Below are 27,706 nucleotides of genomic sequence, written 5' to 3' on the forward strand. Positions count from 1 at the left end.
TATTAGCGTACATGGGGGGCACAAGCTGCCCCCATAGCTACACCTTCAGTCTGGTGATAATAGTCACCCTGGAAGAATATATATATAGTTGTTTCTAAGTACCAATTCCATGTTTCCAATATAATCCTAAATTCATCTGGTTGTAAAAAGTCCATTTCGGTAAGTATCTTTTCAAACCAATCCAACCCGATGGAATGGGGTATAACCGTAAATAAATCTTTAACATCAATAGTGATAAATATAACACTATCATTGTAAGTCACTTTACTAATCGTCTTTAAAAATTCCCATGAATCAACTAGGATATGCTGGTATTTCAAGTGGTACCCCTTTAATTTCGTATATATATATATATATATATATATATATATATATATATATATATTGCAAGAGGTTGTGTCTTAGAACCTTGTGATGACACAATAGGTCTCATAGGAGGATCGTATAAACATTTGTGTATTTTGGGTATACCAAAAATTGCGGGAATAACAGGCTTTTTAACTTTTAAAAAGTCTTATAGTTCTGTGTCAATGAGCCCCTGTAACAAATTGTCATCCAAAAAGTAATCAATTTTCTGATAAGAGATATTTATTTCATTTTTTGAAACAATGGTATAACTATTACTGTTGCTTAAAATATCAAGCATTCTTCTAGTGTAGTCCCACTAATCCATTAGGACCATACCCCCACCCTTGTCGGGTTTCATCACCCTAATTTTTCCATCTTCTCCAAGCTCATTAATGAGCTGAATTTCATCCTGAGTTAAATTACTATCTTGTCTATTGTTGTTTTGAAAATAGTTACTTCTAATTTGTTTTATAAGGACATTTTCAAAACTCAAAATATCATGTTGCAGTGGTGGGTTGAAAGTACTGCGTCTTTGTAAATTCCCTGGTCCACCATTGGATCCCCCATCTTTAAAAATAACTGAAAAATTAAACTTTCTAGTAAATAATTTGATATCCAGTAAAATACTGTCTATACTAGGTATCTTGTGTGGCAGAAAAGTGAACCCTTTGGTAAACAATTTAAAAATGTCTCATTTATCACTGTCAGTAAAATTGAACATATTAAAATTGTCTAAAGAATGTAAGATAAAGTCACTTCATTCTCTCTCTGTGTATATTTTCAAAGGAGAGACTCGTAGAACCTGTCTCACTATTCCCCCATGCTATCTGTACATTTCCCTCCTGTTGTACTGGTAGTCCCCTGCCACCTGAGCATATGATTGCTGTTGAGGTGCTCTGTTCTTTATCCTTTCTGATCTCCTGGGGCCTAGCTCTTCTAAAGGGATATTGTTGTCCCTATGGTAACCCTCATGATAATTGTTAATTGTTTCACCAAAGTCCCCCATAGAATCAGGATTGTTGTATGCGTCAACATGTTCTATATGTTCCTCTCCCCTAAATGTATCAACATTCTGTTTACTGGTCGAATAAAATTGATTGGTCTCTTTACATAATGTGATTTTTGATAATTATTACTGACTGTATAAGCTGTATCGGACCGATATTCATTCATGTCCCTTCTAAGCTTGGATACTTTCCTATTGTAATTGCGTGATGTTGTGTTATCTACGTCTTGTATAGTTCTATAGTAAACAGTCTTCTACTCTTCTATCGAAAATAATAAATCATCTGAAATTTCTTTGTACAGTAATCTCAATCTTATCTATCTCCATTCTATTTTCATTATATTTCATAAGCACTCTAATATTAGATAATCCACATTCATTAAAAATATTGCTGATATTTTTAAACAATTCATATCAGCTTCGTAATTTATATTGCTGGGAAATTTTGTTATCCTAAGTCCTTTAGGAACAATATTGTCCTGAAGACATTTATTAAAATACCAATTCTCTATTAAACTTCTGTATCTTGTAAGCAATTGTTTAAAAGTCTTACATTTTTCTTTATATGTCATGTTGCTTCTTTGTTCAGAGTCTGTTGTTTTTGTTGAATTGTTAAACGATCTGTTTAACCAACTGTTAAAATCCATATTGTAATATTTGGAAAAATCGTTCCCCTTCTGGTTAGTGCATTCATATTGTCCGGTTCTATTCACGTTATCAGAAGAACCCGCCATGTAATCCTTTGCTTGTGTTGATCTTCTCCACGCCATATTGTTGCCGTCTCCAACTTGTGATGTCATCACCACTTCTCGTGTGTTCCTTGGGCTACTCTGAGCACAAGGGATCTCATCTCCACTATCGGACGGCATATTGCTACTCTGTGAATAGCTTTGAATAACTTTTATAAGCTCACTGAAAAGAGAACCGGTATCGGACATGGTGAGTGTCAAAAAATAGTAAATGAATACAAATTGAATAGGTGGTGGGATACCGATAACCAAAAAATACCCAATACAATCCACAGTCCTTCCGCTAAATAATGTAGCCCACAACTCGCAGCAAAACCACAGTTTTACAAGGTGAAATCTTCAGTCAGGAACGGTGGTAATGTGACTCCACATACAGGGACACCTTGAATCCGATAGCTGACAAACCAGGAACCAAACAGAAAACTAGGAATAGACTCAAAACGTACACCAGCTACACGGATCAATAAAGGCAGTCCTCAGTGTAGTGTGGGTTCCACCAATAATTCCAAGAACAAATCCCACAAACGACTCAAACCAAAATTAAAATGATTTATTCCAAAAAAAAACGGGCAAAGTAGAGCAGGATTAAGCGCTTTCGTCTCCTTACCGGAGACCTCCTCAGAATCAATGTTAAAATGTTGGCAGCGCTATTTATAACACTACCGCTCACAATGTTTGCCATCAATAAAACAATCAAATAAAATAATTGGCATTTGAAAGACTCATTATCTTAAAGATATATCTTAGCATACGTATACAGTAGTATATATTAAACAAGATACGTATACAGTAGTATATATTAAACAAAACTGAATGCCTCACAATAGATACCTAATACTAATTGACTTTGGTTAAAACAAGCATTCTAAAAAAAAATGCCACAAGACTCTTAAAACATGATTGGCATTGTAAAAAATGTTAACTTTTCATCAATCCATGTGGCCAGTCCTTCAGTTTTGTAACCACATGAAGAAACTATTAGCGTATATGGTGGCTCAGTTCCTTGTGGCTCATTTCCCTGTGAATTTTTAGAATAGCAAACATTGCTGGGGTTATAGGAAATTTAGTCTGCTTCAAGGAGTGCAATCAACGGGTTAAATACAACAACTAGTAAAAACAAAACTGGATCTCAACAGCAGAAATTAAAAAAAAAAAAAAAAAAAAACTTGCTTATTTTACTACAAGTACAAATAGCAAAGCTTTCGGGGAATAATCCCTTCTTCAGTGCATATAAAAAGCAGTTCAGATACAGAGTTTTTAAATATAGCACATGATCCCATTTCCCAATAAGAGCTCAGCTTGTTATACAGAGGACTTAAAGTTTAAAGACACAGTAACACATATAAAAAGTACATTCAGAAACAACTTAAAAAGCACAACAGATACAGACAGTCAATAGCAGCATTCACTTCAGTTTCATTTGTTTTTGTTTTAATACAAGTTTTAAATTAACTAAATTTATTGGGTGATGGGATCATGTGCTGTATTTAAAATCTCTGTATTTGAACTGTGTTTTGTATGCACTGAAGAAGGAATTTTCCCCAAAAGTTTTGCTATTTGGATTAAAATAAGTGAGTTTATTTCTGGTGTTGAGATCCATTTTTTATTGTTACAGGAAATTTAACCATCAGAAACCCTTATAAAGTTTAGTCATTAAAACCCTCAGACAGTAAGTTTTTCAAGCCATATTTCACTCTTTCAGCATGCAATGTTTAATTTCTTAAATGTGGGATCATATGGTGCATTATTAAATCAAACACAAGATACCTTAACCTGTATTGTGATCAGCTACAACCAAACCCCCACCTTTATTCAGTTTCATGACCCGAATGGACCCACTAGAACATATGGAATCTAGTAACTGCTGCTCATATTTCAGGTTAAAACCAAAGTCCTTGTTATACTGTACTAGTTCCTTGTTTCACTTGAAAGAAAGTTACTGTTTGTCGTTTTTGCATTTAGTTACTTGTAACACATTGCACTCAAGTTACCTGGCACTTGCTCACTAAAGCAATTATATAAGTCAGCACTAAAAATTAAAAGCACTACACCCTCACTCCCCACTGGCCCTTGTTTTCAATTATTAAGGAATTCCCAATATTATTCTAACATGTCCAAAGGTCAGTTGTCAATCTCCTCTCCGGTCCAGCTGGTGAATCTGGGAATCTTGAGGCAATGTTATAACTGCCTCATGTACACAGACGACCCTCTCCTCCTCCCACATAACACAAATACTTGTGAGAGATGCAGCTATTTAGCCAAACTGGAGGCTGAGCTCTCTCAACTCAGGACTGGCAAGACCAGACAGGAGGAGAAGGCAACTACACACACCACAAAACCAGCCTCACATAATGCTACCACACCACTGAATCAAACACACAAAGACATACTCGGAGGCTCTGAGTAAAAATTTACCTAAACAGCAGAGGCCTCCAAAGCAGACACCCAAACAACTGCTACCTCAAGACACCCCACAAGCAACACATAAACCGCAAAAGCAGTGTGCAAAGCAGTCACAGCCCTTAAGGCCAAATACAACACCAAACATTGTCATAGGTGACTCCATAGTCAGACACTGACGTCCCACTCACCAGGCTGAACAAGGAGAGGGTCACAGTATAACACAAGCACTCTGGTCACTCCACGGCAAGTACAAATATGACACAGTCATTGTCCATGCTGGTGTGAACGACCTGAGATGTACCTCCCTGGACTACATGAAAAGAGACATAGAGGAGCTCTCTGATTATGTAGCCCAGGCAGGTATGACCCTGACCCTGAGCAGTATCCTTCCTTCACCAGGAATGATGCCACAATATAGAGACAAGATGATCAGCTTTAACAATTGGCTTAATGTCTGGTGTCATTCAAAGGGGATCCAGTGTCTGTCTGCCTGGGATGACATGCTTGACAAGCCACGCTGCTTCGCAAGGGATGGCTTGCACCTGTCACCCCTGGGATTCCGGATATTGGCTAAGGCTCTTGCCACCCCCATAGTGCCTTTTTAGGCAAGGCTCAAATTCTAAACCTACCACCCTAGAAAACAAAAATGGGAAGAAACTGAGGGTAATGCTGCTCAATGCCAGAAGTCTAAATCTCAAAATGCACGCACTCGAGGCCCTTCTCAGTATGGAGAACATCGATGTCTGTGCTGTAACTGAAACCTGGTTCAAGGCTCCTGAGAGCACCCCGGCACTATTAGGTTTTACCTCATATCATGCCCGCCCCAAAACCCAGACCACACCACAAAAGGAGGGTTGTATCCATAGTCATAAAGGATACCCACACCTCCAGGTTGGTGGCAATGCACGAAGCTTCGGAAACCATCCAGGTGCAACTATAACCATAGGCAAAACTGCTCTACAAATTGTAGCATGCTACAGGCCACCCTGTCAAACTCAGGAACCCCACACAGCCTTCCTGAAGACACTGGAGGGTATAAATGTATCTCCAAACACCATCATATTGGGTGACTTCAACTACCCGAATATAGACTGGGAACATTACTCAAGCCCTAACTTTCTAGCCCAACGGTTCCTGGAGTTCATAAATTCAAATGCCATGGAACAGCTAGTCACTGTTCCCACGAGAGGAGAAAATATACTAGATCTTATTATCACAAACATGGGGACAAAATGCTCCACACCGGAAGTATATCCCTCATTGGTGAGATCTGATCATAAACTCACTGGAAATCCACATCCCGCCCCCACCCCAAACAAAAAAGACCACAGTGAAGAACTTCTTTAAAGCAAACTTCACACTACTCAAGACTGGTGTGGTATCCTTCAAGGCCCCTGAGCCAGTGAAAACCACAACCAAAGCTGCGGAAGCCCTTACAAATGCCTTCTATGAACACCTCCAGGACTGCATGGATCAGGCAATCCCAAATAAAACCAAGACTCTTTCCACAAAGGGCAAGCGTCCAGTCTGGTGGACCCCAGCCATTAACCAACTTTACAATAAGAGGAGAAAGCTATTACATGATAAAACAAAATCCATAAAAGGGAAGTCACCCCGATCATTATTAGTAAAAAAAATACGAGCACTCATAAAATCAACTAAGGCCAATTTTGAGAGAAAAATTGCCATGGATTCAAAGGGCAATCATAAGGTCTTTTTCAGCTATGTTAGGAACCTGGGTGGAAACTCCCAGATATGCTCAGAATTAGTCCAAAATGATACAAAAATCACTGAACCCACAGACATTGCCAACATACTGGCAGACGGGTTCAGTGCAAACTTCACCCCCCTCCCCCCCCTAAAGGAGAGAGAACTATCCCAGCAGAGTGTAGCCTCCCAGACATCTCAAATGCGCAGGTGAAAGCTGCTCTCTCTAAAGCTAAAAACACAGCATCAGTGGGACCGGATGGTGTCCCCGGCTGTGTGCTACACGAGCTAAATGAGGAATTAAACCTGCTCATAAGGCAGCTGTTTAATCTCAGCCTTACCACAGGATATGTGCCCAAGGAGTGGCGTACGGCAACTGGTGGTCCCACTCCACAAAGGCGGTGCCTCTACGGACCCTGGTATGTACCGCCCCATAAGCTTAACAAGTCTAGTCTGCAAAGCTATGGAGAGTATCATAATGGAGCTCATAAACAAAGATATAGGGGACTTGCAGACATTGGACCCGACCCAGTTTGGCTTCGTCATGGGCAGATCATGCCTTTTGAACTTGGTCGACTTCTTCGAAACAGTCACCAAGGCCATTGATGAGGGAAAGGCAGTCCATACAGCCTACCTTGACCTTGCAAAGGCCTTCGACACAATACCCCACTCGGGTATTGTAGAAAAACTTACCAGCTTAAATGTAAACCCATATGTCACAAGATGGGTTGCAAACTGGCTTAAGGACAGAACCCACAGGGTTAGAGTTGCTGGCGCTATGTCAGACTCCAAGCCGGTCACAAGTGGTGTCCCACAGGGCTCGGTCCTTGGCCCCCTATTGTTCGGCATCTACTTCTCAGAAGTACAGGCCAACATGGGAGGACTTTGGCTGACGAAGTTTGCAGATGACTGCAAACTGGGCGCCGTAGTGGAAAGTGCATCGGACACGGATATCCTTCAGAAGGGACTCACGGAAACAGATAGCTGGTGCCAGAGCCATGGTCTGAAGTTAAACGCCAAAAAATGTATAGTCATACCCTTTGGGAAAGACAAGGTAACCCCAAGCTACCATATAGGTGGCAATCCACTAAGCACAGAAGAGGTTATCGTGGACCTGGGGATCCAGGTTGACAGTGGCCTTTCTTTTGACACTCACGTTGCTGAAGTGGTTAGAAAGACCTTCTACATTGCCCACCTGATCATGAAGGGATTCACATCCAGATCTAGTGAGGTCATTGTTCCCCTGTACTCTTCACTTATCAGACCAATGATAGAGTACAATGCCCCATTCGGGATGTATCTCACCCGACATCTGCAGCAATTGGAGAGACCCCAAAAGTTCCTCACCAAAAGGATAAAGGGACTCCAAAATCTGTCATATGCTGCCAGATTGAAGAAACTCCAGCTCTATTCAGTTGCATACCGTCTGCTCAGAGGTGACATGTGCCTGACATACAAGGCCATGTCCAACCCGGAATTAATGGAATTAATGGACATGCTCCACCTCAAAAAATCCAAATCCACCAAAACCACTAGAGCAAGCGACTTAAACCTTAGCACGGATATAAATAGGACGTGCTGGAGGGATAGATTTATCACTCAGACTCCCTATGCTGTGGAATAAAATCCCGATCCATGTGAGGCAGAGCACCTCGCTGGCTCTGTTCAAGAGAAATCTTGACCTGTGGATGGGAGATCGTAGGTTTATCCCAGGAATCATCTCTGTGTCACTGCTGGACAGAGGCACAACAAACTAATGGGCACAGTATTTTTTCATATAAGGGGTGGCGTAAGCCACAAAAATTTGGGCTATGCTTATAAATGCCTTAGGGCAGATAGCCTAGTATAAACATATGAACCTATGACTGTAGAAGTCCTTTATGTCTATTTTACATAACTTCTCAAATAACAAGCACTGGATTGATGGGAGGAGGGGTTAAAACACTTCTACGTTTAACCACAGAATTTGGGGAAAAATGGTTACTGTTCAGTGTATCAAGAACTGTAAGTTGACTTTATGTACAAAACATTTCAGCTGAATTAGTAGCTCTGTCATTCTAGTCAGTCTTTAGAACATATGCCATACCCTTCAAAAATAAACCCACAAAGGCTGGGGTAATAGCCAGAGGACTGAAACATTTGAATTTTATGTATTTCAGGTTTATTTAAAGTGTTCCTTATCTCCTCTGTAAACTCCGATGGCATCTGCCCCAGAAATAACCAGTTCCTGTTAGTCGCATGTTGCAATAGTCAATTCCATTATCTATTTTTTTCTTCAGCGGTGTCAAACTGTACTTGGTTTATTTAGTTAATCGACAGATGCCTAGTTTTCGATGGCATCTGCCCCAGAAATAACCAGTTCCTGTTAGTCGCATGTTGCAATAGTCAATTCCATTATCTATTTTTTTCTTCAGCGGTGTCAAACTGTACTTGGTTTTAGTTAATCGACAGATGCCTAGTTTTCGATAACTGAAACATCCATTTTAGATTTTTGCAGGGGTTGGATAGGTCTTTCTTTTGTCACTGTCCTTTTTGTCATGAATCCGTTTTTTCTCCTTTGTGTGTAACAGTTTCTATCACTTCGTCAGTTTTTGATGAAAATATCATTGTACTCCTTCATAATGTCAAAACAGGAGAATCTTTGTGATAGAAATGTCTAATGCATTAATATCTTTCAGAAGTCTATCCATACATCTGTTGCTGTCCCACATTAAGATCTCGGGCATCTCTATGCAAATGATATCTGGATGATTTTTACTGTGGAATGGTGATTTTTTTTTTTTTTTTTTTTTAATACTTATTTGTATGCTACAAATTACTTTTATGAATGTTTTTAGATGTCAGCATTTCCAAAAATCTAAAGGGCATTTTGAACCTAATAATATGTATAGGAAGCCCACCCATTCTAACAGCTGTTTACATTTTAGCAGTCAACACCATATTTGGTAAAAGAAAGGGTCAGTCCGAGGTCAACTTATTAAGCTTTCTAGAGTAATTTAAGATGATCTGAGTAGTTTAGTGGATATTCCATCTCCAATATATTTGGAAAGAGGTTACCCAAAGGAACTAATCCACAATTTGGCAAGTGAAAATTTTCCAGTAGGAAGGACATTGTCCATCCATTTTGAAGCAATCTGATTGATTCAGTTAGAAAAACAAATGTCCATCATGAGTGTCAATTTTAAAACTGCTATAATTCCTTTTGACAAAAATAAGTCCTTTGAAAAACATACTCCATCATAACTGGGACTTGGCCATTAAGATTGGTCCCCCCCCCCAAACAAGTTTTGAGTGATGAGCCTTTGTGTACAAAAGGAACAGTAGCCTTAAGGATAAGCTTGAAAGTAATTACAATAATTCTGCCTTCTACTGGGTTAGTGTTTACAAAAATTATGAAGATTTATTGATGATGCAATTTATTTGTACCAGGATATAAAAGGACCTTTGGTTGTGTGGGACAATATAATTGTGGAAAAAAAGGGGTGGTTTATATAGCCTCTTGTATATTGTGTGATAGTTTATGTGGAGAAGACTGAATGCCCACTCAAAGGATTTTATAAGCATAATCATAGTATAAAAAACAAAGATTAAGCTAATGTCCTTATTAAACATGCACAACAATGCACCAATTTCAAAATGCTCCAATTTTTCATATTGGAATAAGTTCCTTATCCAGTTTGAGATGGAAACTGGGAAAATGATTGAATGCAAGGAGTTGTGGCAATTGAGATTAAATTCTGTGGGTATCTTCAGGTTTAAATGAAGGTACATCTATCTGTGTTTTAAAAATGTGGGCTGCCAAACTATAAAAGCTTTTTGATTGGTACCATTTTGTGTGTTTTTATATTTTTTATTTAGTGTGTACCTTTTAAGTGTTTATTCGCATGCTTCTTGGCCAAATAGCCATATAAACCATGTGGTTTAAGCCATTAAAAGGTTTGTACAGCACTGTGTTTGTATTCTGAAGAAGTATCTAATAAAAGTGAGACAAAAAAACAAAAAGCAAAAGCAGAGTCCAAAGCACAGCCGAACTTAATATTCAAACCATGTTTAATATGATACACATCGTATTAAACGTGGTTTGAATATTAGGTTTGGCTGTGTTGTCCTTTGGACTCTGCTTTTGCTTTTTGCTTTCATATCCACTTTTTATAAAAGTGAGATGAAAATGCTCCATATCACTTGACATTTGGTTAGCATTCTTTTCATTTGTTATGTATATGAGCCTAAACTGTGTACTTCTAAACTATCCATTCAAATTGGGTGGTCTTAAACTGCCTTCTATTAGAAGGATCAACTTATCCTACGTAATGTTTACTCTCTTCCCTCACAGATCTGTCCACAAACTCTGGTTGATTTAAAGTATGCATGACATGTATTTAAAAATAAAGGGACTAAAAACCTTCACTGCTTGTATCTTATCAATATCCTTAAACAATTTTTTGTTCTCTTTCCATATATCTTTACCTGCCATAACACTCTTTTTAATCCATTCTTCTAAATATTTCATCCTGCGTCTCATACGGTTATTGCTGAATCAAATTTGTGTATGGGTACATAATTTATGGCTACAGCCTTTGTTTGATCTTCATCGATTTTATTTCCCAAAAAGAATTGAAATGGTCTCATTGTTGCACAACACTAAGCTGTACTTTTACTGGATTTATCCGGTACAAAATAACAGCTGTAATTCCAACTTTTCTTGATTTACAACTCCAGTCAAATCCTTGAATTTGAGTCAATTTAGAGCCCCTGGTAAAGTAATTAAACAAATAAGTTCAACTATATTCTGCAACTGCTCCAAACCCAACCTTGTATGTCCATATGGGAGGCTTAAGAATTTCAAGGGTGCTTTGCCTCTGCTGAACAGACCTCTAAAGCCACCACATTTAACTAGGATGAACAACATCTTATTGTATAAATAATTCTGTACTTGTTAGGCATAAGTACTGTGGGAACTTCAGGGCTAGGCCCTAAGTTGGAACTCTCAGATAATTTTCTTTATTACAAAACTATTTGATTTATACAAAAACTACCATATGTTAGGAAAAGTCTAGGCAGATCTGCATATATTTTGTACTACTTGTCTAAATAGAATAAGCCTGAATATGAATTCGTTGACAAACATCTCTTGAAAAAAAAAATTTTTTTCAAGTATGAGTATCAGAAGTGACATCCGGTACTGCACCAGCACTGAAGTATACTACCTCTTTTACCAAAGTCACAGCAGATCTCCTGGCTAACAAATTTCGTATAAATTCCCCTCACTCATGTTCCAGTGTTTCCTTCTCTGAATTTTTTAATGCTGCTCCTTCTATTACCACTAAGATCCTGATCTTAGAAGCAGTTACCAGAGCTTAAAAATGACATCTCTATAGTTCCAAGCAATATACTAGGTTGCCCTGTTGGCACAGATACTAACTTATCGTCCAACTCCAATCTTTTTACTCTTCAGCTCCTGTCCTCCAGAGCTCAGGTGCACATCCTGTGGAGAAGTAATGTTCCTACATAAGGGTAGTGTTGTAACTAACCTTGAACTTATTGTTGCATCGGTCTTGTTTAATATTTGTAAAATCATTGAGATCTTGATTAAACTCCTAACAGTGTAGTTAACTTGCAGATTTTCAATCCTAGTCATACAGTTTTGCTTGCTTTAATTTGGTTAACATTTGAGGATGTGACCGGTTCCATTAATGGGAATAACTCTGTCCATGCCATTTAGCTTTATCTTGCTAAAGCGGTTGATACAGTCTATGTGCAGGCATTGTTAAACTTGCTGGCTAAAATATTAACCCCCTATATTGGGCCATGGATTGCTAATTGGCACTGTCACTCATACATACATGGTGAGACTTGGTGGCACCTTTCATTTAGATTAGTCAGTAGTGGACTGCTTCAGGTCGTGGTGGATCTTCTCTTTGGTATCTACTTCCTTGATGTGAAGACAGATGTCTAAGCTTTGTGACTGACCTAAATTTGAGGATGACTGCAAACTTGGGTGCAATTACCTATTTTTCCATCAGGCTCTTCTACAAAGGGCATGATAATCAGCATGTGGTGACCTGTACTTCACCTAGACTTAATGCACAAAATGTAGTGTAGTGTCATCTGGAAAATGTTTTTTCCTTCTGATTATTACATAAAATGGGTACTCCACTTAAGGTTGATACACTCGTCAGAAATCTAGCCATTTTTTGAACATGAACTGTCCTTTTGGTCACTTTGAACAGGTGTCTTGGTCACTTTGATCAGGTATCTTGTGGAGTAAAGAAGTCGCTTTTCATTGCCCGGTTAATTATCAAAGGTATATCCTCAGAATATAAAGAAGTTTTAGACCCACTATATTCTCCTTTTATGCCAATTAAGTATAGCGCTCTGATTTTACTTTGCAAATGCATAGCCCTGATTGAATGATCTCAGTATCACCTAACCAAGAGACTCCAATATTGGACTTCTATAAACTCTATGGATCATTAAGGTGATTACGATCCTAGGGGTCCTTTTAAGCCAAACCATGCTTTCCAAAGGTGAGAATCAAACCCTGTAAATTGTGTCCAAGGTAAACACCTTAACTATTATGCCCTCGCTCAACCTTTTGCTGTCTTAAAAGTGCTGAGTAAGCTTCTGTGAACCTTGCTAGAGTAAGAACTCACTTTTTTTTCTCCATCATTCACTCTCCTGTATGGAAGTATGTCTTAATCTCTTGGCATCTGTCTTTTCCCTCTGGCTAGGAAAGACCCTGTTTAACTAGTCATTTCCACATCAGAAACACTAGTAATGGTAAGAACACCCTACATCACAATGTAAAAGGGACCTGTTTGAGGGATAAGTTATTAAATTCCCTTGTATGCTAAGCAGTGTCATACCTTAGTCTTAGTTAAATCTTATAGGTTCATAGGTTCATAGGTTCATACTAGGCTATCTGCCCGAGGGCATTTATAAGCCTAGCCCATTGTTTTGTGGCTTACGCCACCCCTTTAGTATGGGGAACTATACCCATTATTTTGCTGTGCCTCTGTCGAGCAGTGACACTGAGGTAATTCCTGAGGTATATCTGCGATCTCCCATCCATTGGTCAAGATTTCTCTTGAACAAGGCCAGCGAGGTGCTCTGCCTCACATGTACCGGGATTTTGTTCCACAGCATAGGGAGTCTTTGGGTGATGAATCTATCCCTCCAGCACGTCCTATTAATAGCCGTGTCGAGGTTTAAGTCTCCGCCCTTGTGGCTCTGATGGATCTAGATTTTTGAGGTGAAGCATATTCATCAAATCTGGGTTTGACATGGCCTTGTATGTTAGGCAAAGGTCACCTCTGAGCAAGCGGTGGCGACTGAATAGAGCTGGAGTTCTTTCAGTCGGGCAGCATAGGACAGATTTTGAGACCCTTTATCCTTTTGGTGAGGAACTTTTGTGGCCTCTCCAGCTGCTGCAAGTGTCGGGTCAGATACATTCGAATGGGGCATTGTACTCAATCATTGGTCTGATGAGTGATGAGTAAAGGGAGACTATGACCTCCCTTGATCTAGATGAGAATCCCTTCATGATAAGGTGGGCAATGTAGAAGGACTTCCTAACTACTTTAGCTACATGGGTGTCGAATGACAGACTACTATCAACCTGGGTCCCCAGGTCCCTGATAACTTCTTCTGTGCTCAGTGGATTGCCACCTATTTGGTAGCTAGGGGTAACCTTGTTTTTCCCGAAGGGTATGACTATGCATTTTTGGCATTTAACTTTAGGCCGTGGCTCTGGCACCAGTTATCCGCTTCTGTGAGACCCTTCTGAAGGATATCTGTGTCAGATGTGTTTTCTACTATGGCCCAGTTTGCAGTCATCTGCAAACTTTGTCAGCCATAACCCTCCTGTGTTTGCTTGTACTTGGAAAAGTAGATGCCAAACAAGAGTGGGCCCAGGACTGAGCCCTGTGGGACACCACTTGTGACAGGCTTTGAGTCTGACATGGCGCCAGCAACTCTGACCCTGTGGGTTCTGTCACTCAGCCAGTTTGCAACCCATCTTGTGATGTATGGGTTAACATTTAAGCTGATGAGTTTTTCAATGATACCCGAGTGGGGTATTGTATCGAAGGCCTTAGCCAGATCGAGGTAGGCTGTATGGACTGCCTTTCCTCATCAATGGCTTTGGTGACTGTTTCAAAAGTCAACCAAGTTTAAAAGGCATGATCTGCCTTTGACAAAGCCAAACTGGGTTGGATCCAAAGTCTGCAAATTCCTATGTCTTTATTTATGAGGTCCATTATGATCCTCTCCATGGCTTTGCAGATAAGGCTTGTCAAGCTAATGGGCGGTAATTTCCAGGGTCTGTGGAGGCACCGCCTTTGTGAAGTGGGACCACAGTTGCAGTGCGCCACTCCTGGGTGCGTATCCAGAGGTAAGACTTTGATTAAACAGCTGTCCTAGCTGTGGGTTTAATTCCTCATTGAGTTCGGTGGAGCACACAGCCGGGGACACCATCGGGTCCCATGGATGCTGTGTTTTGCTTTGGAGAGAGCAGTTCTCACTTGGGCGCTGGAGATGTTTGGGGGCTGCACTCATTTGGTATAGATATCTCTCCTTTTGGGGAGGGGGAGAAGTTTGCACTGAACCTGTCAGCCAGTATGTTGGCAATGTCTGTAGGATCAGTAATCTTCACATCATTTTGAACTAGTTCTGAGCATATCTGGGAGTTTCCTCCTAGGTTTCTAACATAGCTAAAGAAGGCCTTATGATTGTCTTTTGAGTCTTTAGCTATTTTTCTCTCGAAATTTGCTTTGGATGATTTTATGAGAGCTCTTAGTTTTTACTTATAGTGATCAAGGGTGTCTTACCTTTTAAGGATTTTGCTCTATCTTGTAGTAGCTTCCTCCTTTTGTTGTAGAGTTTGTTTATGGCTGGGGTCCACCAGACTGGACGCTTGCCTTTGGTACAAAGAGTCTTTGTTTTGCTTGGGATTGCCTTATCCATGCAGTCCTGCAGGTGCTGGTAGAAGGCGTTTGTAAGTGATTCAGCGGCTTGAGTATTGCTTTCCCGCTCGGGGCCTGAAAGGAGACCGCACTAGTCTTTAGAAGTGTGAAGTCGGCTTTTGAGAAGTTCTTTACTGTGGTCTTTTTATTTCAGGTGGGGTGGGATGAGGACCTCCAGCGAGATTAGTTTGTGATCTGATCTCACCAGTGAGGGGTATACTTCGGTGTTGAACATTGTGCTCCCATGTTCGTGATGATGAGATCAAGTATGTTATCTCCTCTTGTGGGGATGGTGACTAGTTGTTCCATGGCATTTGAGTTTATGAATTCCAGGAACTTTTGGGCTAGGGTGTTTGGGCTTGAGTAGTGTTCCCAGTCTATATTAGGGTAATTGAAGTCACCTAGTATGATGGTGTTTGGTGATACATTTATCCCTCTAGTGTTTTCAGGAAGGCCATGTGAGTTTCCTGAGTTTGTGAGGGTGGCCTGTAACATGCTACAATTTGCAGAGCAGTCTTGCCTATGGTTAATTGCACCTGGATGGTCTCCGATGCATCGTGCGTTGCCACCAGTCTTGAGGTGTGGGTGTCCTTGATGAATATGGATACCCCCTCCTTTCTTGGTATTGTCCGGATTTTGGGGCCGGAACGCATGATATGAGGTAAAACCTGATAGCTGGGGTGCTCTCAGGAGCCTTGAACCAGGTTTCTGTCACAGCACAGACATCGATGTTCTCCATACTGAGAAGGGCCTCGAGTGCGTGCATTTTGAGATTTAGACTTCTGGCATTGAGCAGCATTACCCTTAGTTTTTTCCTTTTTGTGTTCTAGGGTGGTAGGTTTAGAATTTGAGCCTTGCCTAAAAAGGCACTATGGGGTGGCAAGAGCCTTTGCCAATATCCGAATCCCAGGGTGACAGGTGCAAGCCGTCCCTTGCGAAGCAGCGTGGCTTGTCCAGCATGTCATCCCAGGCAGACAGATACTGGATCCCCTTTGAATGACACCAGTGTTTAAGCCAATTGTTAAAGCTGATCATCTTATCTCTGTATTGTGGCATCATTCTTGGTGAAGGTAGGATACTGCTCAAGGTCAGGGTCATACCTGCCTGGGCTACATAATCAGAGAGCTCCTCAATGTCTCTTTTCATGTAGTCCAAGGAAGTACGTCTCAGGTCGTTTACACCAGCGTGGACAATGACTGAGTCATATTTGTACCTGCTGTTGAGAGACCTGAGTGCTTGCGTTGTGGCGGATTCTAGCGCCCGACAGGCAGCTTACTGTGACCTTCTCCTTACTCAATCTGGTGAGCGGGACATCAGTGTGTCTGACTATGGAGTCACCAATGACTAGTGTGTCTGGCATTGTGTTTGGCCTTAAGGGCTGTGACTGTTTGACACTCTGACTGTGAGGTCTATGTGTTGCGGGTGTTGTGTTCTGAGGTGGTGGTTGTTTGGGTGTCTGCTTTGGTGGCCTCTGCTGTTTTGGTAGATTTTTGATCAGAGCCTCCAGTATGTCTTTGTGTGTTTATGTGTATGATTTGAGGTTGTAATGGTACTATGTGAGACTGGGTCTATAGTGTGTGTGGTAACCTTCTCCTCCTGACTGGTCTTGCCAGTCCTATGTTGAGAGAGCTCAGCCTCCAGTTTGGCCGTATAGTTGCATCTCTCGCATGTATTTGTGTTTTGAGGGAGGAGGAAAGGGTTGTCTGTGTACATGAGGCAATTGAAACATTGCCTCAATATTCCCAGGTTCACCAGCTGAGCAGGAGAGGACACTAGCAACTGATCCTCGACATGCTAGAAGGGTAGACAAAAACTTTAAAAAAAGATTCGGGGACGTGGGTGACCCAGAAATGCCGGGTTGCCTTTTGGGGTACTATCTATGACAAGAGTGCCGTATCAAGGTAATAAGTACTGTAGGAGCAAGTGCTAGGTTTAATAGATAGAGAATAGTCTACTTGGAGTCAAGTAGAGTTGATCTTTTTAGTTATAGGATACGCTGATTTGATCAGTAGTATAGTTCGAGGAAGGTAGTTTTAAGGGAAAATTTGAAGAGTGGACTTTAGGTAGCCCGAATAGTTTAAACCTGCTTAACCGGCGCTGCCCTAGTGTGCAACAGTGGCAGCTCCGCGCTAAATCGCGCTAACGCGCGTTTAGCGCGTTTTATACCAGGGGGCTGGAAAAAGCTAGAAACTGGCCCAAAACGACCAATAAACTACTAGTTACTGGCTGAAACCTCACAAAACTGGACAAAAGGCAGCTCAATGCTTCCCACTCCCACTGGTAAGCAAGGTAGCTTCCCTTCCCCCAAATAAGGCAAGGAAACAGTACACAGGAACTACAACCAAAGCCCAGGAATCAGCAACTCTGAAACTGGACTAAACTAGTAAAGCAGGAAAGCAAGGTAGCTTCCCTTGCCCCAAATAAGGCAAGGAAACAGTACACAGGAACTACAACCAAAGCCCAGGAATCAGCAACTCTGAAACTGGACTAAACTAGTAAAGCAGGAAAAACAAGAGATATTTTTTCTTTTTTCTTTTTTTCACAAAACAGGCAGAAACAGGTACAGCAAACACTTACAAATGCTATGAATCAGCTACTACAGCTTACACAGAAGAATTTGCTACAAATACAGTCAAATAGTAACAAACAAGGATTCCAAGTGCAATATTAAGTTAAATGCAGTAAGAACAGCTTCAATGTAACAGAAAGGCAGGCGAAATACAGTTGCTAGGTATTCAGATGTGGAAAGCAACAAAAATATACTTAGTATCAAGAAAAGTCGCTTATTCAGCTCTCTGCAGCCTGGATTACTCTGCTGGCCCACGTGGAGTCTGTGCTGAGTAGGTACAAGCTGAAAGTTTTATACCAGGGGCTGGAAAAAGCTAGAAACTGGCCCAAAACGACCAATAAACTACTAGTTACTGGCTGAAACCTCACAAAACTGGACAAAAGGCAGCTCAATGCTTCCCACTCCCACTGGTAAGCAAGGTAGCTTCCCTTCCCCCAAATAAGGCAAGGAAACAGTACACAGGAACTACAACCAAAGCCCAGGAATCAGCAACTCTGAAACTGGACTAAACTAGTAAAGCAGGAAAAACAAGAGATATTTTTTCTTTTTTTCTTTTTTTTCACAAAACAGGCAGAAACAGGTACAGCAAACACTTACAAATGCTATGAATCAGCTACTACAGCTTACACAGAAGAATTTGCTACAAATACAGTCAAATAGTAACAAACAAGGATTCCAGGTGCAATATTAAGTTAAATGCAGTAAGAACAGCTTCAATGTAACAGAAAGGCAGGCGAAATACAGTTGCTAGGTATTCAGATGTGGAAAGCAACAAAAAATATACTTAGTATCAAGAAAAGTCGCTTATTCAGCTCTCTGCAGCCTGGATTACTCTGCTGGCCCACGTGGAGTCTGTGCTGAGTAGGTACAAGCTGAAAGTTTTATACCAGGGGCTGGAAAAGCTAGAAACTGGCCCAAAACGACCAATAAACTACTAGTTACTGGCTGAAACCTCACAAAACTGGACAAAAGGCAGCTCAATGCTTCCCACTCCCACTGGTAAGCAAGGTAGCTTCCCTTCCCCAAATAAGGCAAGGAAACAGTACACAGGAACTACAACCAAAGCCCAGGAATCAGCAACTCTGAAACTGGACTAAACTAGTAAAGCAGGAAAGCAAGGTAGCTTCCTTCCCCAAATAAGGCAAGGAAACAGTACACAGGAACTACAACCAAAGCCCAGGAATCAGCAACTCTGAAACTGGACTAAACTAGTAAAGCAGGAAAAACAAGAGATTTTTTTTCTTTTTTTCTTTTTTTTTCACAAAACAGGCAGAAACAGGTACAGCAAACACTTACAAATGCTATGAATCAGCTACTACAGCTTACACAGAAGAATTTGCTACAAATACAGTCAAATAGTAACAAACAAGGATTCCAAGTGCAATATTAAGTTAAATGCAGTAAGAACAGCTTCAATGTAACAGAAAGGCAGGCGAAATACAGTTGCTAGGTATTCAGATGTGGAAAGCAACAAAAAATATACTTAGTATCAAGAAAAGTCGCTTATTCAGCTCTCTGCAGCCTTGGTGACTGGATGGGGTCATATCAACTTGCGCTAGGGATTATTGGTGTGGCCTTTAGCAAAAAGGGAGGTAAATCTTCCAGTGGTATTTCTAGGATGCATGTTTTAAGCTGTATATTGTTCAAACTACTTGCCTAATACTAACCTATGCACTTTTAAAATGTTGTGGATTAAAGTCACTAAATGATTTACAATTAACTCCTTATTTGTTAGAAAAAAAAGGCATATTAAGGCCAAACTCCTTAACTGTCAACTTTGTGTGTGACGTTAATGCCAATTTTTTTGTTTTGTTTTCGTAATTAAACTGAAAAGTTTAAGAGCAAAGGTCTGACTTCTGATGTCTTGCGTTAACTGACTTTCATATATCCACAGATTGAACCACTGTTCTACTTTCTTTTAAGCAAAACTTGTAAATTTTAATTATTAAAGACTATTGATGCTGTTCCCTGTGTTTTCACTAATAGGGCTTCCGCCTTAGTGGAACCGCCATACATCAGCTGTCATAGTGAGGAAAGAAAATGGTAGTGGTGGCTCTTGCATGTGAAATGCTGCTGATTGTTTAATCCTCCTTTAATTCCTCTAAACTGGCATCTTTTCTAGTTTGGTTGTCTAGAAACTGTCATGTAGAGTTTGATTTCTAATTGACCTTTTTCAGATGTCTGCTCGGATAACTAATTTAGTAGGTACAGTGGAAGCAGTCATTTGTCTTAGTGTGCGCAGCTTCCTGATGGATGATTATTTCCTGCACTGTTATCTTCATATCCTGTAATTAGAGATCCAGATTTTATTCTTTTTTATCTTAGATTCTGAAATGGAAATGCACCAGTCTCTCTTCAGGTAAGGATATTGCTTCTAGCAAGAAACCTTCAGCTGCTGAAAATACTGAATCAGAATGGGAGAGAGACTAACATAATGCTGTGGACATTGTGCCTCTGAAGTAGAATAGGCTGCTTCCATATCAAGTTTTAGCATTAGCTGAAGGAAAGCCTAACATTTTTCATAGTAATGAGGCAGGGACTTACATTTATTTCCTATGTTACAGCATCATCTGTGTTTTCTGATTAAGTAAATCGGTGACTGTAATGATGACCTGTATGGCTGCTTTGAGTTGCATCTGTGATTTATTTTAAGAATCCGTTCCCTATTAGTTTTGTTTTATTTAGATTTTTTTCTCTGTTTTTGTTCCTGCACTATAGTGGTGCCTTACATTTAAAATAGTATATTGTTTTAATGGTAATTTTCTTTTTAAGGCTAGTAATCTTCGTGGAATTGTAGTGGTAGAAAAAACAAGGATGTCTGAGCAGTATTTTCCATCTGTACAAAAGTTTGTCTTACTGGAGCTAGGCATGGCATTAATTCCTGTGGCTGACCAAGGTGAAGCATCACAGCTTATTATTCAGCTTGTAAGTGTATCTCCTTAATTTTATTTTAATTATGGCAGAGTACTGTAGTTTTGTAATTTTTCCTTTTATATTGTTTACTTTTTCATGTGATAAAACACACTGAAGATGTGAAACAGTATGGGATTACCTGCTGTATTAATACTGAATGTACAAATTTTAATAGTGAGCTTTCTTTTGTTGCCCACTAATGAATTATATACTTGCTATGGAACTAGTTTGCCTGTTTTATATATATATATATATATATATATATATATATATATATATATATATATATATATATATATATATATATATGCAGAAACCATGAATGATAAATGGTAACCGTATATACACAGATAATAACATTAACAGTAAGAGAGAACATTTGGTGATACAAAACCATATGCATCATCGGAAAAGAAATTGCATAATATAATATTATTGTAAAAAAAAATGCTATAACTTAAACAAGTTTGAGTAGATGCCATGCTGAATTGTGGTAGCAGTCAACTTGCACAAAGCACCGGGAAACCAGCAGTGTTGATAGTCCGTTTATTGTATACACGAGAACATATACACCAATCACAGACCAGAACAAGAATAACGTCAAAATTCCTTTTACGTTTTTGTCATCCAAACTTCATCAGATCAACTGTTCCCTCCAAAATGAATATTTTATATAGCCCTTGTCAATTTAAATTATCCAATAAAGTAACCGTGTCTATCATTAATAAAACATAATTAACCCTAATTAACCCTAAACTGTCTCAGTGTGATTACACTGTGTAAAACAGTTACTAAAACATAAATATAACACATAAACTGTTGCCATATCTTATGAAAACACAAAGTATTATAATATCAAATACATCAAATGTTTAAATACAAATGTTTAAAAAAAGACTTTCTAAAATTGTTTAAACAAGTTCGCCATCTGGTGGAATAACCTGGTATAGACCATGCAACAGATTGTATTAAATGTTAAAAAATAAATGTTAAAAAATAAATAAACATAAACAAGTGTGTAAGTTAATATATATTCAAAGATATCATACACATGTCATAAAAAATATAATTGTGTGTGTGTATTGAAGAAACAGATTCCTCAAATTGTTTTATAACTTGGCAGATCTAAGTTTTAATACCGGTTTTAAAGTTAGCATGTCATTAAACCCTTGTGGGTTGCTAGCTAGCATCCAAAATTAACTTGCCAGTATAACTCCCTGTATTCCAGTCGAGTTTCCCATGGACCACCCCTAGGGTCCAGGGGGACAACCTCTATAATGAAAAATCCATTTTTGAACAACCTTTTAAATGTGTTTATAGAAAGGGATGGAACATCAAGAATATTTTAGAAGGAGCCTGTGTAGATTTTTACAATAGTAACAAAAAAGGCACCCACAAATGTGGGAGTTGTCCCTATTCTAAAATAAAAGAAGGTGAGACTATTTTTGGGTTGTAGGAAAAGACACATTAACACCAAATGTTTTGCAAACTGTAACACCACCGGGGTGGTGTATATTGTTTTATGTGTGGCCTGCGACTCCTTTTATAAAGGCAAAACTGAAAGAAAATTGAAGCAAAGAATGTACGAGCATGTCTATGACATTAGAAAGAAAAATGACAAAAATCCTCTGTACAAACATTCACAAACATGTGATAAAGCTGATTTTCAAGTTTTCGTTATAGAGGTTGTCCCCCTGGACCCTAGGGGTGGTCCATGGGAAACCCGACTGGAGTACAGGGAGTGTTATACTGGCAGTTAATTTTGGATGCTAGTAACCCACCAGGGCTTAATGACATGCTAACTTTAAAAACTGGTATTAAAACTTAGATCTGCCAAGTTATAAATCAATTTGTGGAATCTGTTTCTTCAATATACACACACACAATTATATTTTTTATGACGTGTATGATATCTTTGAATATATATTAACTTACACACTTGTTTATGTTTTTATTTTTTTAACATTTTAATACAATCTGCTGCATGGTCTATACCAGGTTATTCCACCAGATGGCGAACTTGCTTTAAAAACAATTTTAGCAAGTCTTATTTTAAACATTTGGTGTATTTGATATTATAATACTTTGTGTTTTCATAAGATATGGCTAACAGTTTGTGTTATATTTATGTTTTAGGAACTGTTTTACACAGTGTAATCACATTGAGACAGTTTAAGGTTAATTATGTTTTATTAATAATTGACACTTACTTTATTGGATGATTTAAATTGACAAGGGCAATATAAATGTTCATTTTGGAGGGAACAGTTGATCTGATGAAGTTTGGATGACGAAAACGTAAAAGGAATTTTGTTACAATACTTGTTCTGGTCTGTGGTTGGTGTATGTGTTCTCGTGTATACAATAAACGGACTGTCAACACTGCTGGTTTCCCGGTGCTTTGTGCAAGTTTTAGTTTTTCGTGTTGGCACTGAGACCACTTTGTTTATCAGATGTGGTAGCAATACTGTATACATGAGAGGTGTAGTGCAGATTGCTAGAGGATGTAGAAGTGTTGGATGACCTGTCCTATACTGTAAGACTTGCAAGTGTATTAAAAAAATTTCTTTTAAACACAGATGCAAGAGATGTGGTTGAAATTTACTATCGTGGGTATTTCTGATATTTGCAGTAAGGCAGATACTATGGGAGGAAAAAAGAAAAGTTTCCATTAACTTAGTTAAATTTTAGATGTGGTCGCAAATGGTAGAGAGTATGAGGATCATTTGAGCTGGCAGCCTGTTTGAGTTGAATTGAGGGAGTAAAGGCGCCAAGGATGAAGACATCTTTGCCAGATGTACTTTCTATCTCAGTATAAAAAGATTAGTAGAGGAATGCGTTAATATCACTAAGCTTTTAGAGAAGTAGAGCTACTTTTAAAGAATCTGTTTTTCGTGAGGGGTCACTTTCTGGATGATGTAATGTGTGTGAGTGAAACTCCAATGCACAACTAGTTTAGTGAATTTTTGCTACACCCGCATTTTATTTTATTTTTTACTTTAATCAATTTAATTACTATGTAGTATATCAGTTAAGTAAAAGGAATGCAAATCCTCTATATGCATGTGGTGGCTTCAAGAGGAGAAGTTTTTGTTGACCACAATTTTGTTTTTCTAATATTATGTTTGCTACAAAAGCATTCTGTGAAAATGACATCAGTCAGATTCACGTTTCAGCACAGGTGAGTTTAGTCCGGACTGTGGGCTCCTAGCAAAGTTTTGGCACAAATAGGTGCTTTTAAAAGAGAAACTTGATTCATTGGCTGGCACCATAAAGGTGGATCTGGTTTTGTCATGACTGTGTTTGAAAGAAAGTGTTGGATGTATATTTTGCAAAGGAGTAACTTCAATTTAGTTTATAGTTATCTACTTGTGTTTCAACACACTGGTGATGTTTACAGCTAATGTGTTAGAATAAATAAAAGTCCCTGTTGACTGGTATCAATATTTAAAAATCTGATGTAAGGTAAGCTTTTATATCAGAAAAGGCCTGGATTCTACTTGTGGAGTGTGGTTTGTATAGTACAAATAAATATAAATTATTTAAAAAAAAAATGTTGCATTTCCATATACATGCTAGATCAAATGAGTCAGTAATACCTGGAGTCATGTGATCATGGTCGAGTTTTGATGTTTGTAGAAAGTACAGAGCTGTTGAACACAGGATGTGTGAGCTACCGAGAACAGTTGAGTACAAGAAGCATTTTTTCCCTTAAGTTTGGGAGGTATTGATGGCTCAGACTTCAACTTTCTGGTTTAAAAGCCCGCATTTGTGCTTGTTTCCCACCTTTCCTGTAACTAGTCTATTCCAGATACAGATTTGCTGTATCCAGGACTGTTTGTAAGCTTCTGAGCCCCAAGCCTTTCTGTGTTGGAGGGAAGCCTTCTAGCTTATCAGTGGGAGTGGTATGCACTAGGTAGCCTACCTACAACAAGAGTGGTTTCTGGCCCAGAAGTTGTAGTTTATTGGCCGTTTGGGCAGTTTTTCCATCTCTTTCAACTTTCTGGTTTAAAAGCCCAGCCCGCATTTGCACATGTTTCCCACCTTTCCTGTAACTAGTCTAGTCCAGATACAGATTTGCTGTATCCAGGACTGTTTGTAAGCTTCTGAGCAGTGCCTGAAGGTCTGCTCTTCAATTTTTCCCTTAGATCTGCTAGTTCTCTCCTCTCCTGCACTTTTACTAGCTTATTAGTCTAGCACTTTACCAGACATCTTGTAGTAATTATTGTAGCACACAAGTGCTACCAGCACTAAACGTTCTACACGGAAACCACTCCAGTGCTTATTAATGCCCACCCCTCCAGGCATGCCTAAAGGTCAGTTCCCTGTTACTCTGGTGAACTTGGGCATCCTGAGGCAATTTAGCAACTGCCTCATGTACACTGACAACCATCTCCTCTTACATCCCAACACTCAGACTTGCGAGAGATGCACTTGTATATCCAAATTGGAAGCCACGCACTCTCCAGCTAAGATTGGAATAGCTGGCCAAGAGGAGAAGGTCAACACTGGCACCACACCCCATGGAACACACACCAGCACTCACAAACCACACACCCACCTTCATGGAGGGTCTCAATAAAAATCTACCCAAACAGCAGAGAACTCCAAGGCAGAAACGCAGTTGACCAAACAACACAACACTAATTATGAGACACAACTCGTGTGCCACTCAACCAAAGCCCCTAAGGTAAAGCAGCATGCCCAACACACTAGTCATAGGTGACTCGATAGTGAGGCACACTGATGTCCCACTCACTAGGTTGAATAAGGAGAAAGTAACGTCAGCTGCCTGTCAGGTGCCAGGATCCGCCACATAACGCGCGCACTCAGGTCCCTCAACAACGGGTACAAATGACTGTCATTGTACATGTGGGTGTGAATGACCTGAGACGTACCTCCCTGGATTATATGAAAAGAGAAATGGAGGAGCTCTCGGATTATGCAGCCCAGGCAGGTATGACCCTAGCCCTGAGCAACCTCCTACCATCACCCAGAATGATACCACAGTACAAGCAGAAAATTGATTTCAACAATTGGCTAAGTTTCTGGTGTCATTCTAAGGGGATCCAGTATCGTTCTGCCTGGGATGACATGATTGACAAACCTCAATGTTTTGCCAGAGATGGCCTGCATCTGTCACCCCTGGGCTTCCGAATGCTAGCCAAGGCTCTTGCCACCCATGTAGTGCCTTTTTTAGGCAGTGTTCCAAAGACCATATTACCACCATAACAGCTACAAACAAATGCAATCTGAGGGTCATGCTGCTTAACGCTAGAAGTCTAAATCTCAAAATGTACTTGCTCGAAGCACTCCTTAAAATGGAGAACATCAACATTTGTGCTGTAACAGAGACCTGGTTCAAGGCAGCAGAATGCACCCCTGCACTACCAGGCTATAACTCATTCCACACCTTTCGGCCCCAGAACTTGGACTGAAGCTCCAAAAGCGGTGGTGTTTCCATATTCATAAAGGATACGCACACCTCCAGACTGGTAGGCCAACATAACGCATTAGAGATTTCAGGTGCAGCTAACATTGGGTAAGACAGCGATTTAGGGTGTCGCCTGCTATACATCCCCCACCATGTCCCAAGACTCACACTCCACATTCCTAAGCATGCTGGAGAATATTCGGGTCCAACCTAACACTCTCATAGTGGGCGACTACAACTACCCCTCCATTAACTGGGAAAACTACTAGTGTACCAATACAATTGCCCAGTGTTTCCTGGAATTCATCAATTCCAATGCCCTGGACCAGCTTGTTCTTACCCCCAATAGAGGCAGCAACATCCTTGACCTGGTCATTACTAACCTGGGCGACCATTGCTCTATACCAATAGTCACCTCCTCCCTGGTTAGATCTATCACCTTTGAAATCCACATCCCCACCCCCTGCAAAGGTAACCACCATGAAAAACTTCTCCAAAGCCAACTTTGGGCTCCTAAAAAAATGGAGAAGAGTTGCATTACTGCCGAATCATACACCAATGCACTGTACGAACACATACACAAATGCATGTATCTCGCCATACCCAATAGAACCAAGATGCTCTCCTCCAAAAAAAGGAAGCCAATCTGGTGGTCCCCTGCCATAAATGAACTCTACAACAGAAGGAGGAAACTGATGTGGAATACGGTGAAGTCCCAAGACTGGAAAAACTCCTTTAGCCTCAAGAAAAATTTGAGATCCCTCATCAAATCTTCTAAAGCTAGCTATGAAAACAGAATTGCAGCAGATAGTAAAGACAACCACAAGGCCTTCTATAGTTGTGTAAAGAATCTCCATGGCAGTACCCAGATTTGCTCTGAGCTACTGCACAATGGTACCTCCTATACTGAGCCAACAGATATCGCCAATATACTGGCCAACAGATTCAGTGTCAACTTTACCCCTCTCTCCCCCACCAAAGGACCAATCACAATACCAGTAGATTGCCAGGCACCCAGTATTACTGCTGCATAGGTTAAAACAGCACTGTCCAAGGCTAAGAATACAGCTTCTAGGGGACCTGACAATATCCCTGGCTGTGTTCTACATGAACTACAGAGTGAGCTGGCACCTCACCTGTGTGCCCTATTCACTCACAACCTCACCTCAGGCTTTGTCCCTACTGAATGGCGCACTGCTACAGTCATCCCTTTTCACAAAGGAGGAGCGACTACAGATGCTGGGAACTATTGGCCCATTAGCCTGACTAGTCTGATATGCAAAGTTTGGAACGCATCATCATGGACCTAATAAACAAGGATATAGGCAAAGTTTGGAACGCATCATCATGGACCTAATAAACAAGGATATAGGCAATCTCCAGATTCTAGATCCCACACAGTTTGGTTTGGTGAAGGGTAGATCATGTCTGCTCAACCTGGTCAACTTCGTTGAGTCAGTCACCAGAGCTGTGGATGAAGGCAAGGTGATTCATACAGCCTACCTTGATCTGGCCAAGGCCTTTGGTACCATTCCCCACTCAGGAATCCTAGGAAAACTCACTAAGCTAGGCATCAACCCCTACATCACTAGGTGGGTTGCAAACTGGCTCACA

The 27,706-nt window shown here is 40.0% G+C and overlaps 1 protein-coding gene across 1 annotated transcript in view; it reads left to right on the forward strand.

The window, feature by feature from the left end:
- The window catches only part of FAAP24 (FA core complex associated protein 24), a gene marked incomplete at its 5' end in the record, with an annotated part of 187,474 nt that overhangs the window by 40,250 nt on the left and 119,518 nt on the right, over nt 1-27,706 (forward strand). Inside the window, 1 exon segment of the mRNA XM_044081879.1 lies at nt 20,518-20,670. Coding sequence (XP_043937814.1) covers nt 20,518-20,670 — 153 coding nt within the window.

Source organism: Protopterus annectens, chromosome 8.part1 (assembly GCF_019279795.1).
Source record: "Protopterus annectens isolate FY-2018-M chromosome 8.part1, PAN1.0, whole genome shotgun sequence".
Classification (NCBI taxonomy): domain Eukaryota; kingdom Metazoa; phylum Chordata; order Ceratodontiformes; family Protopteridae; genus Protopterus; species Protopterus annectens.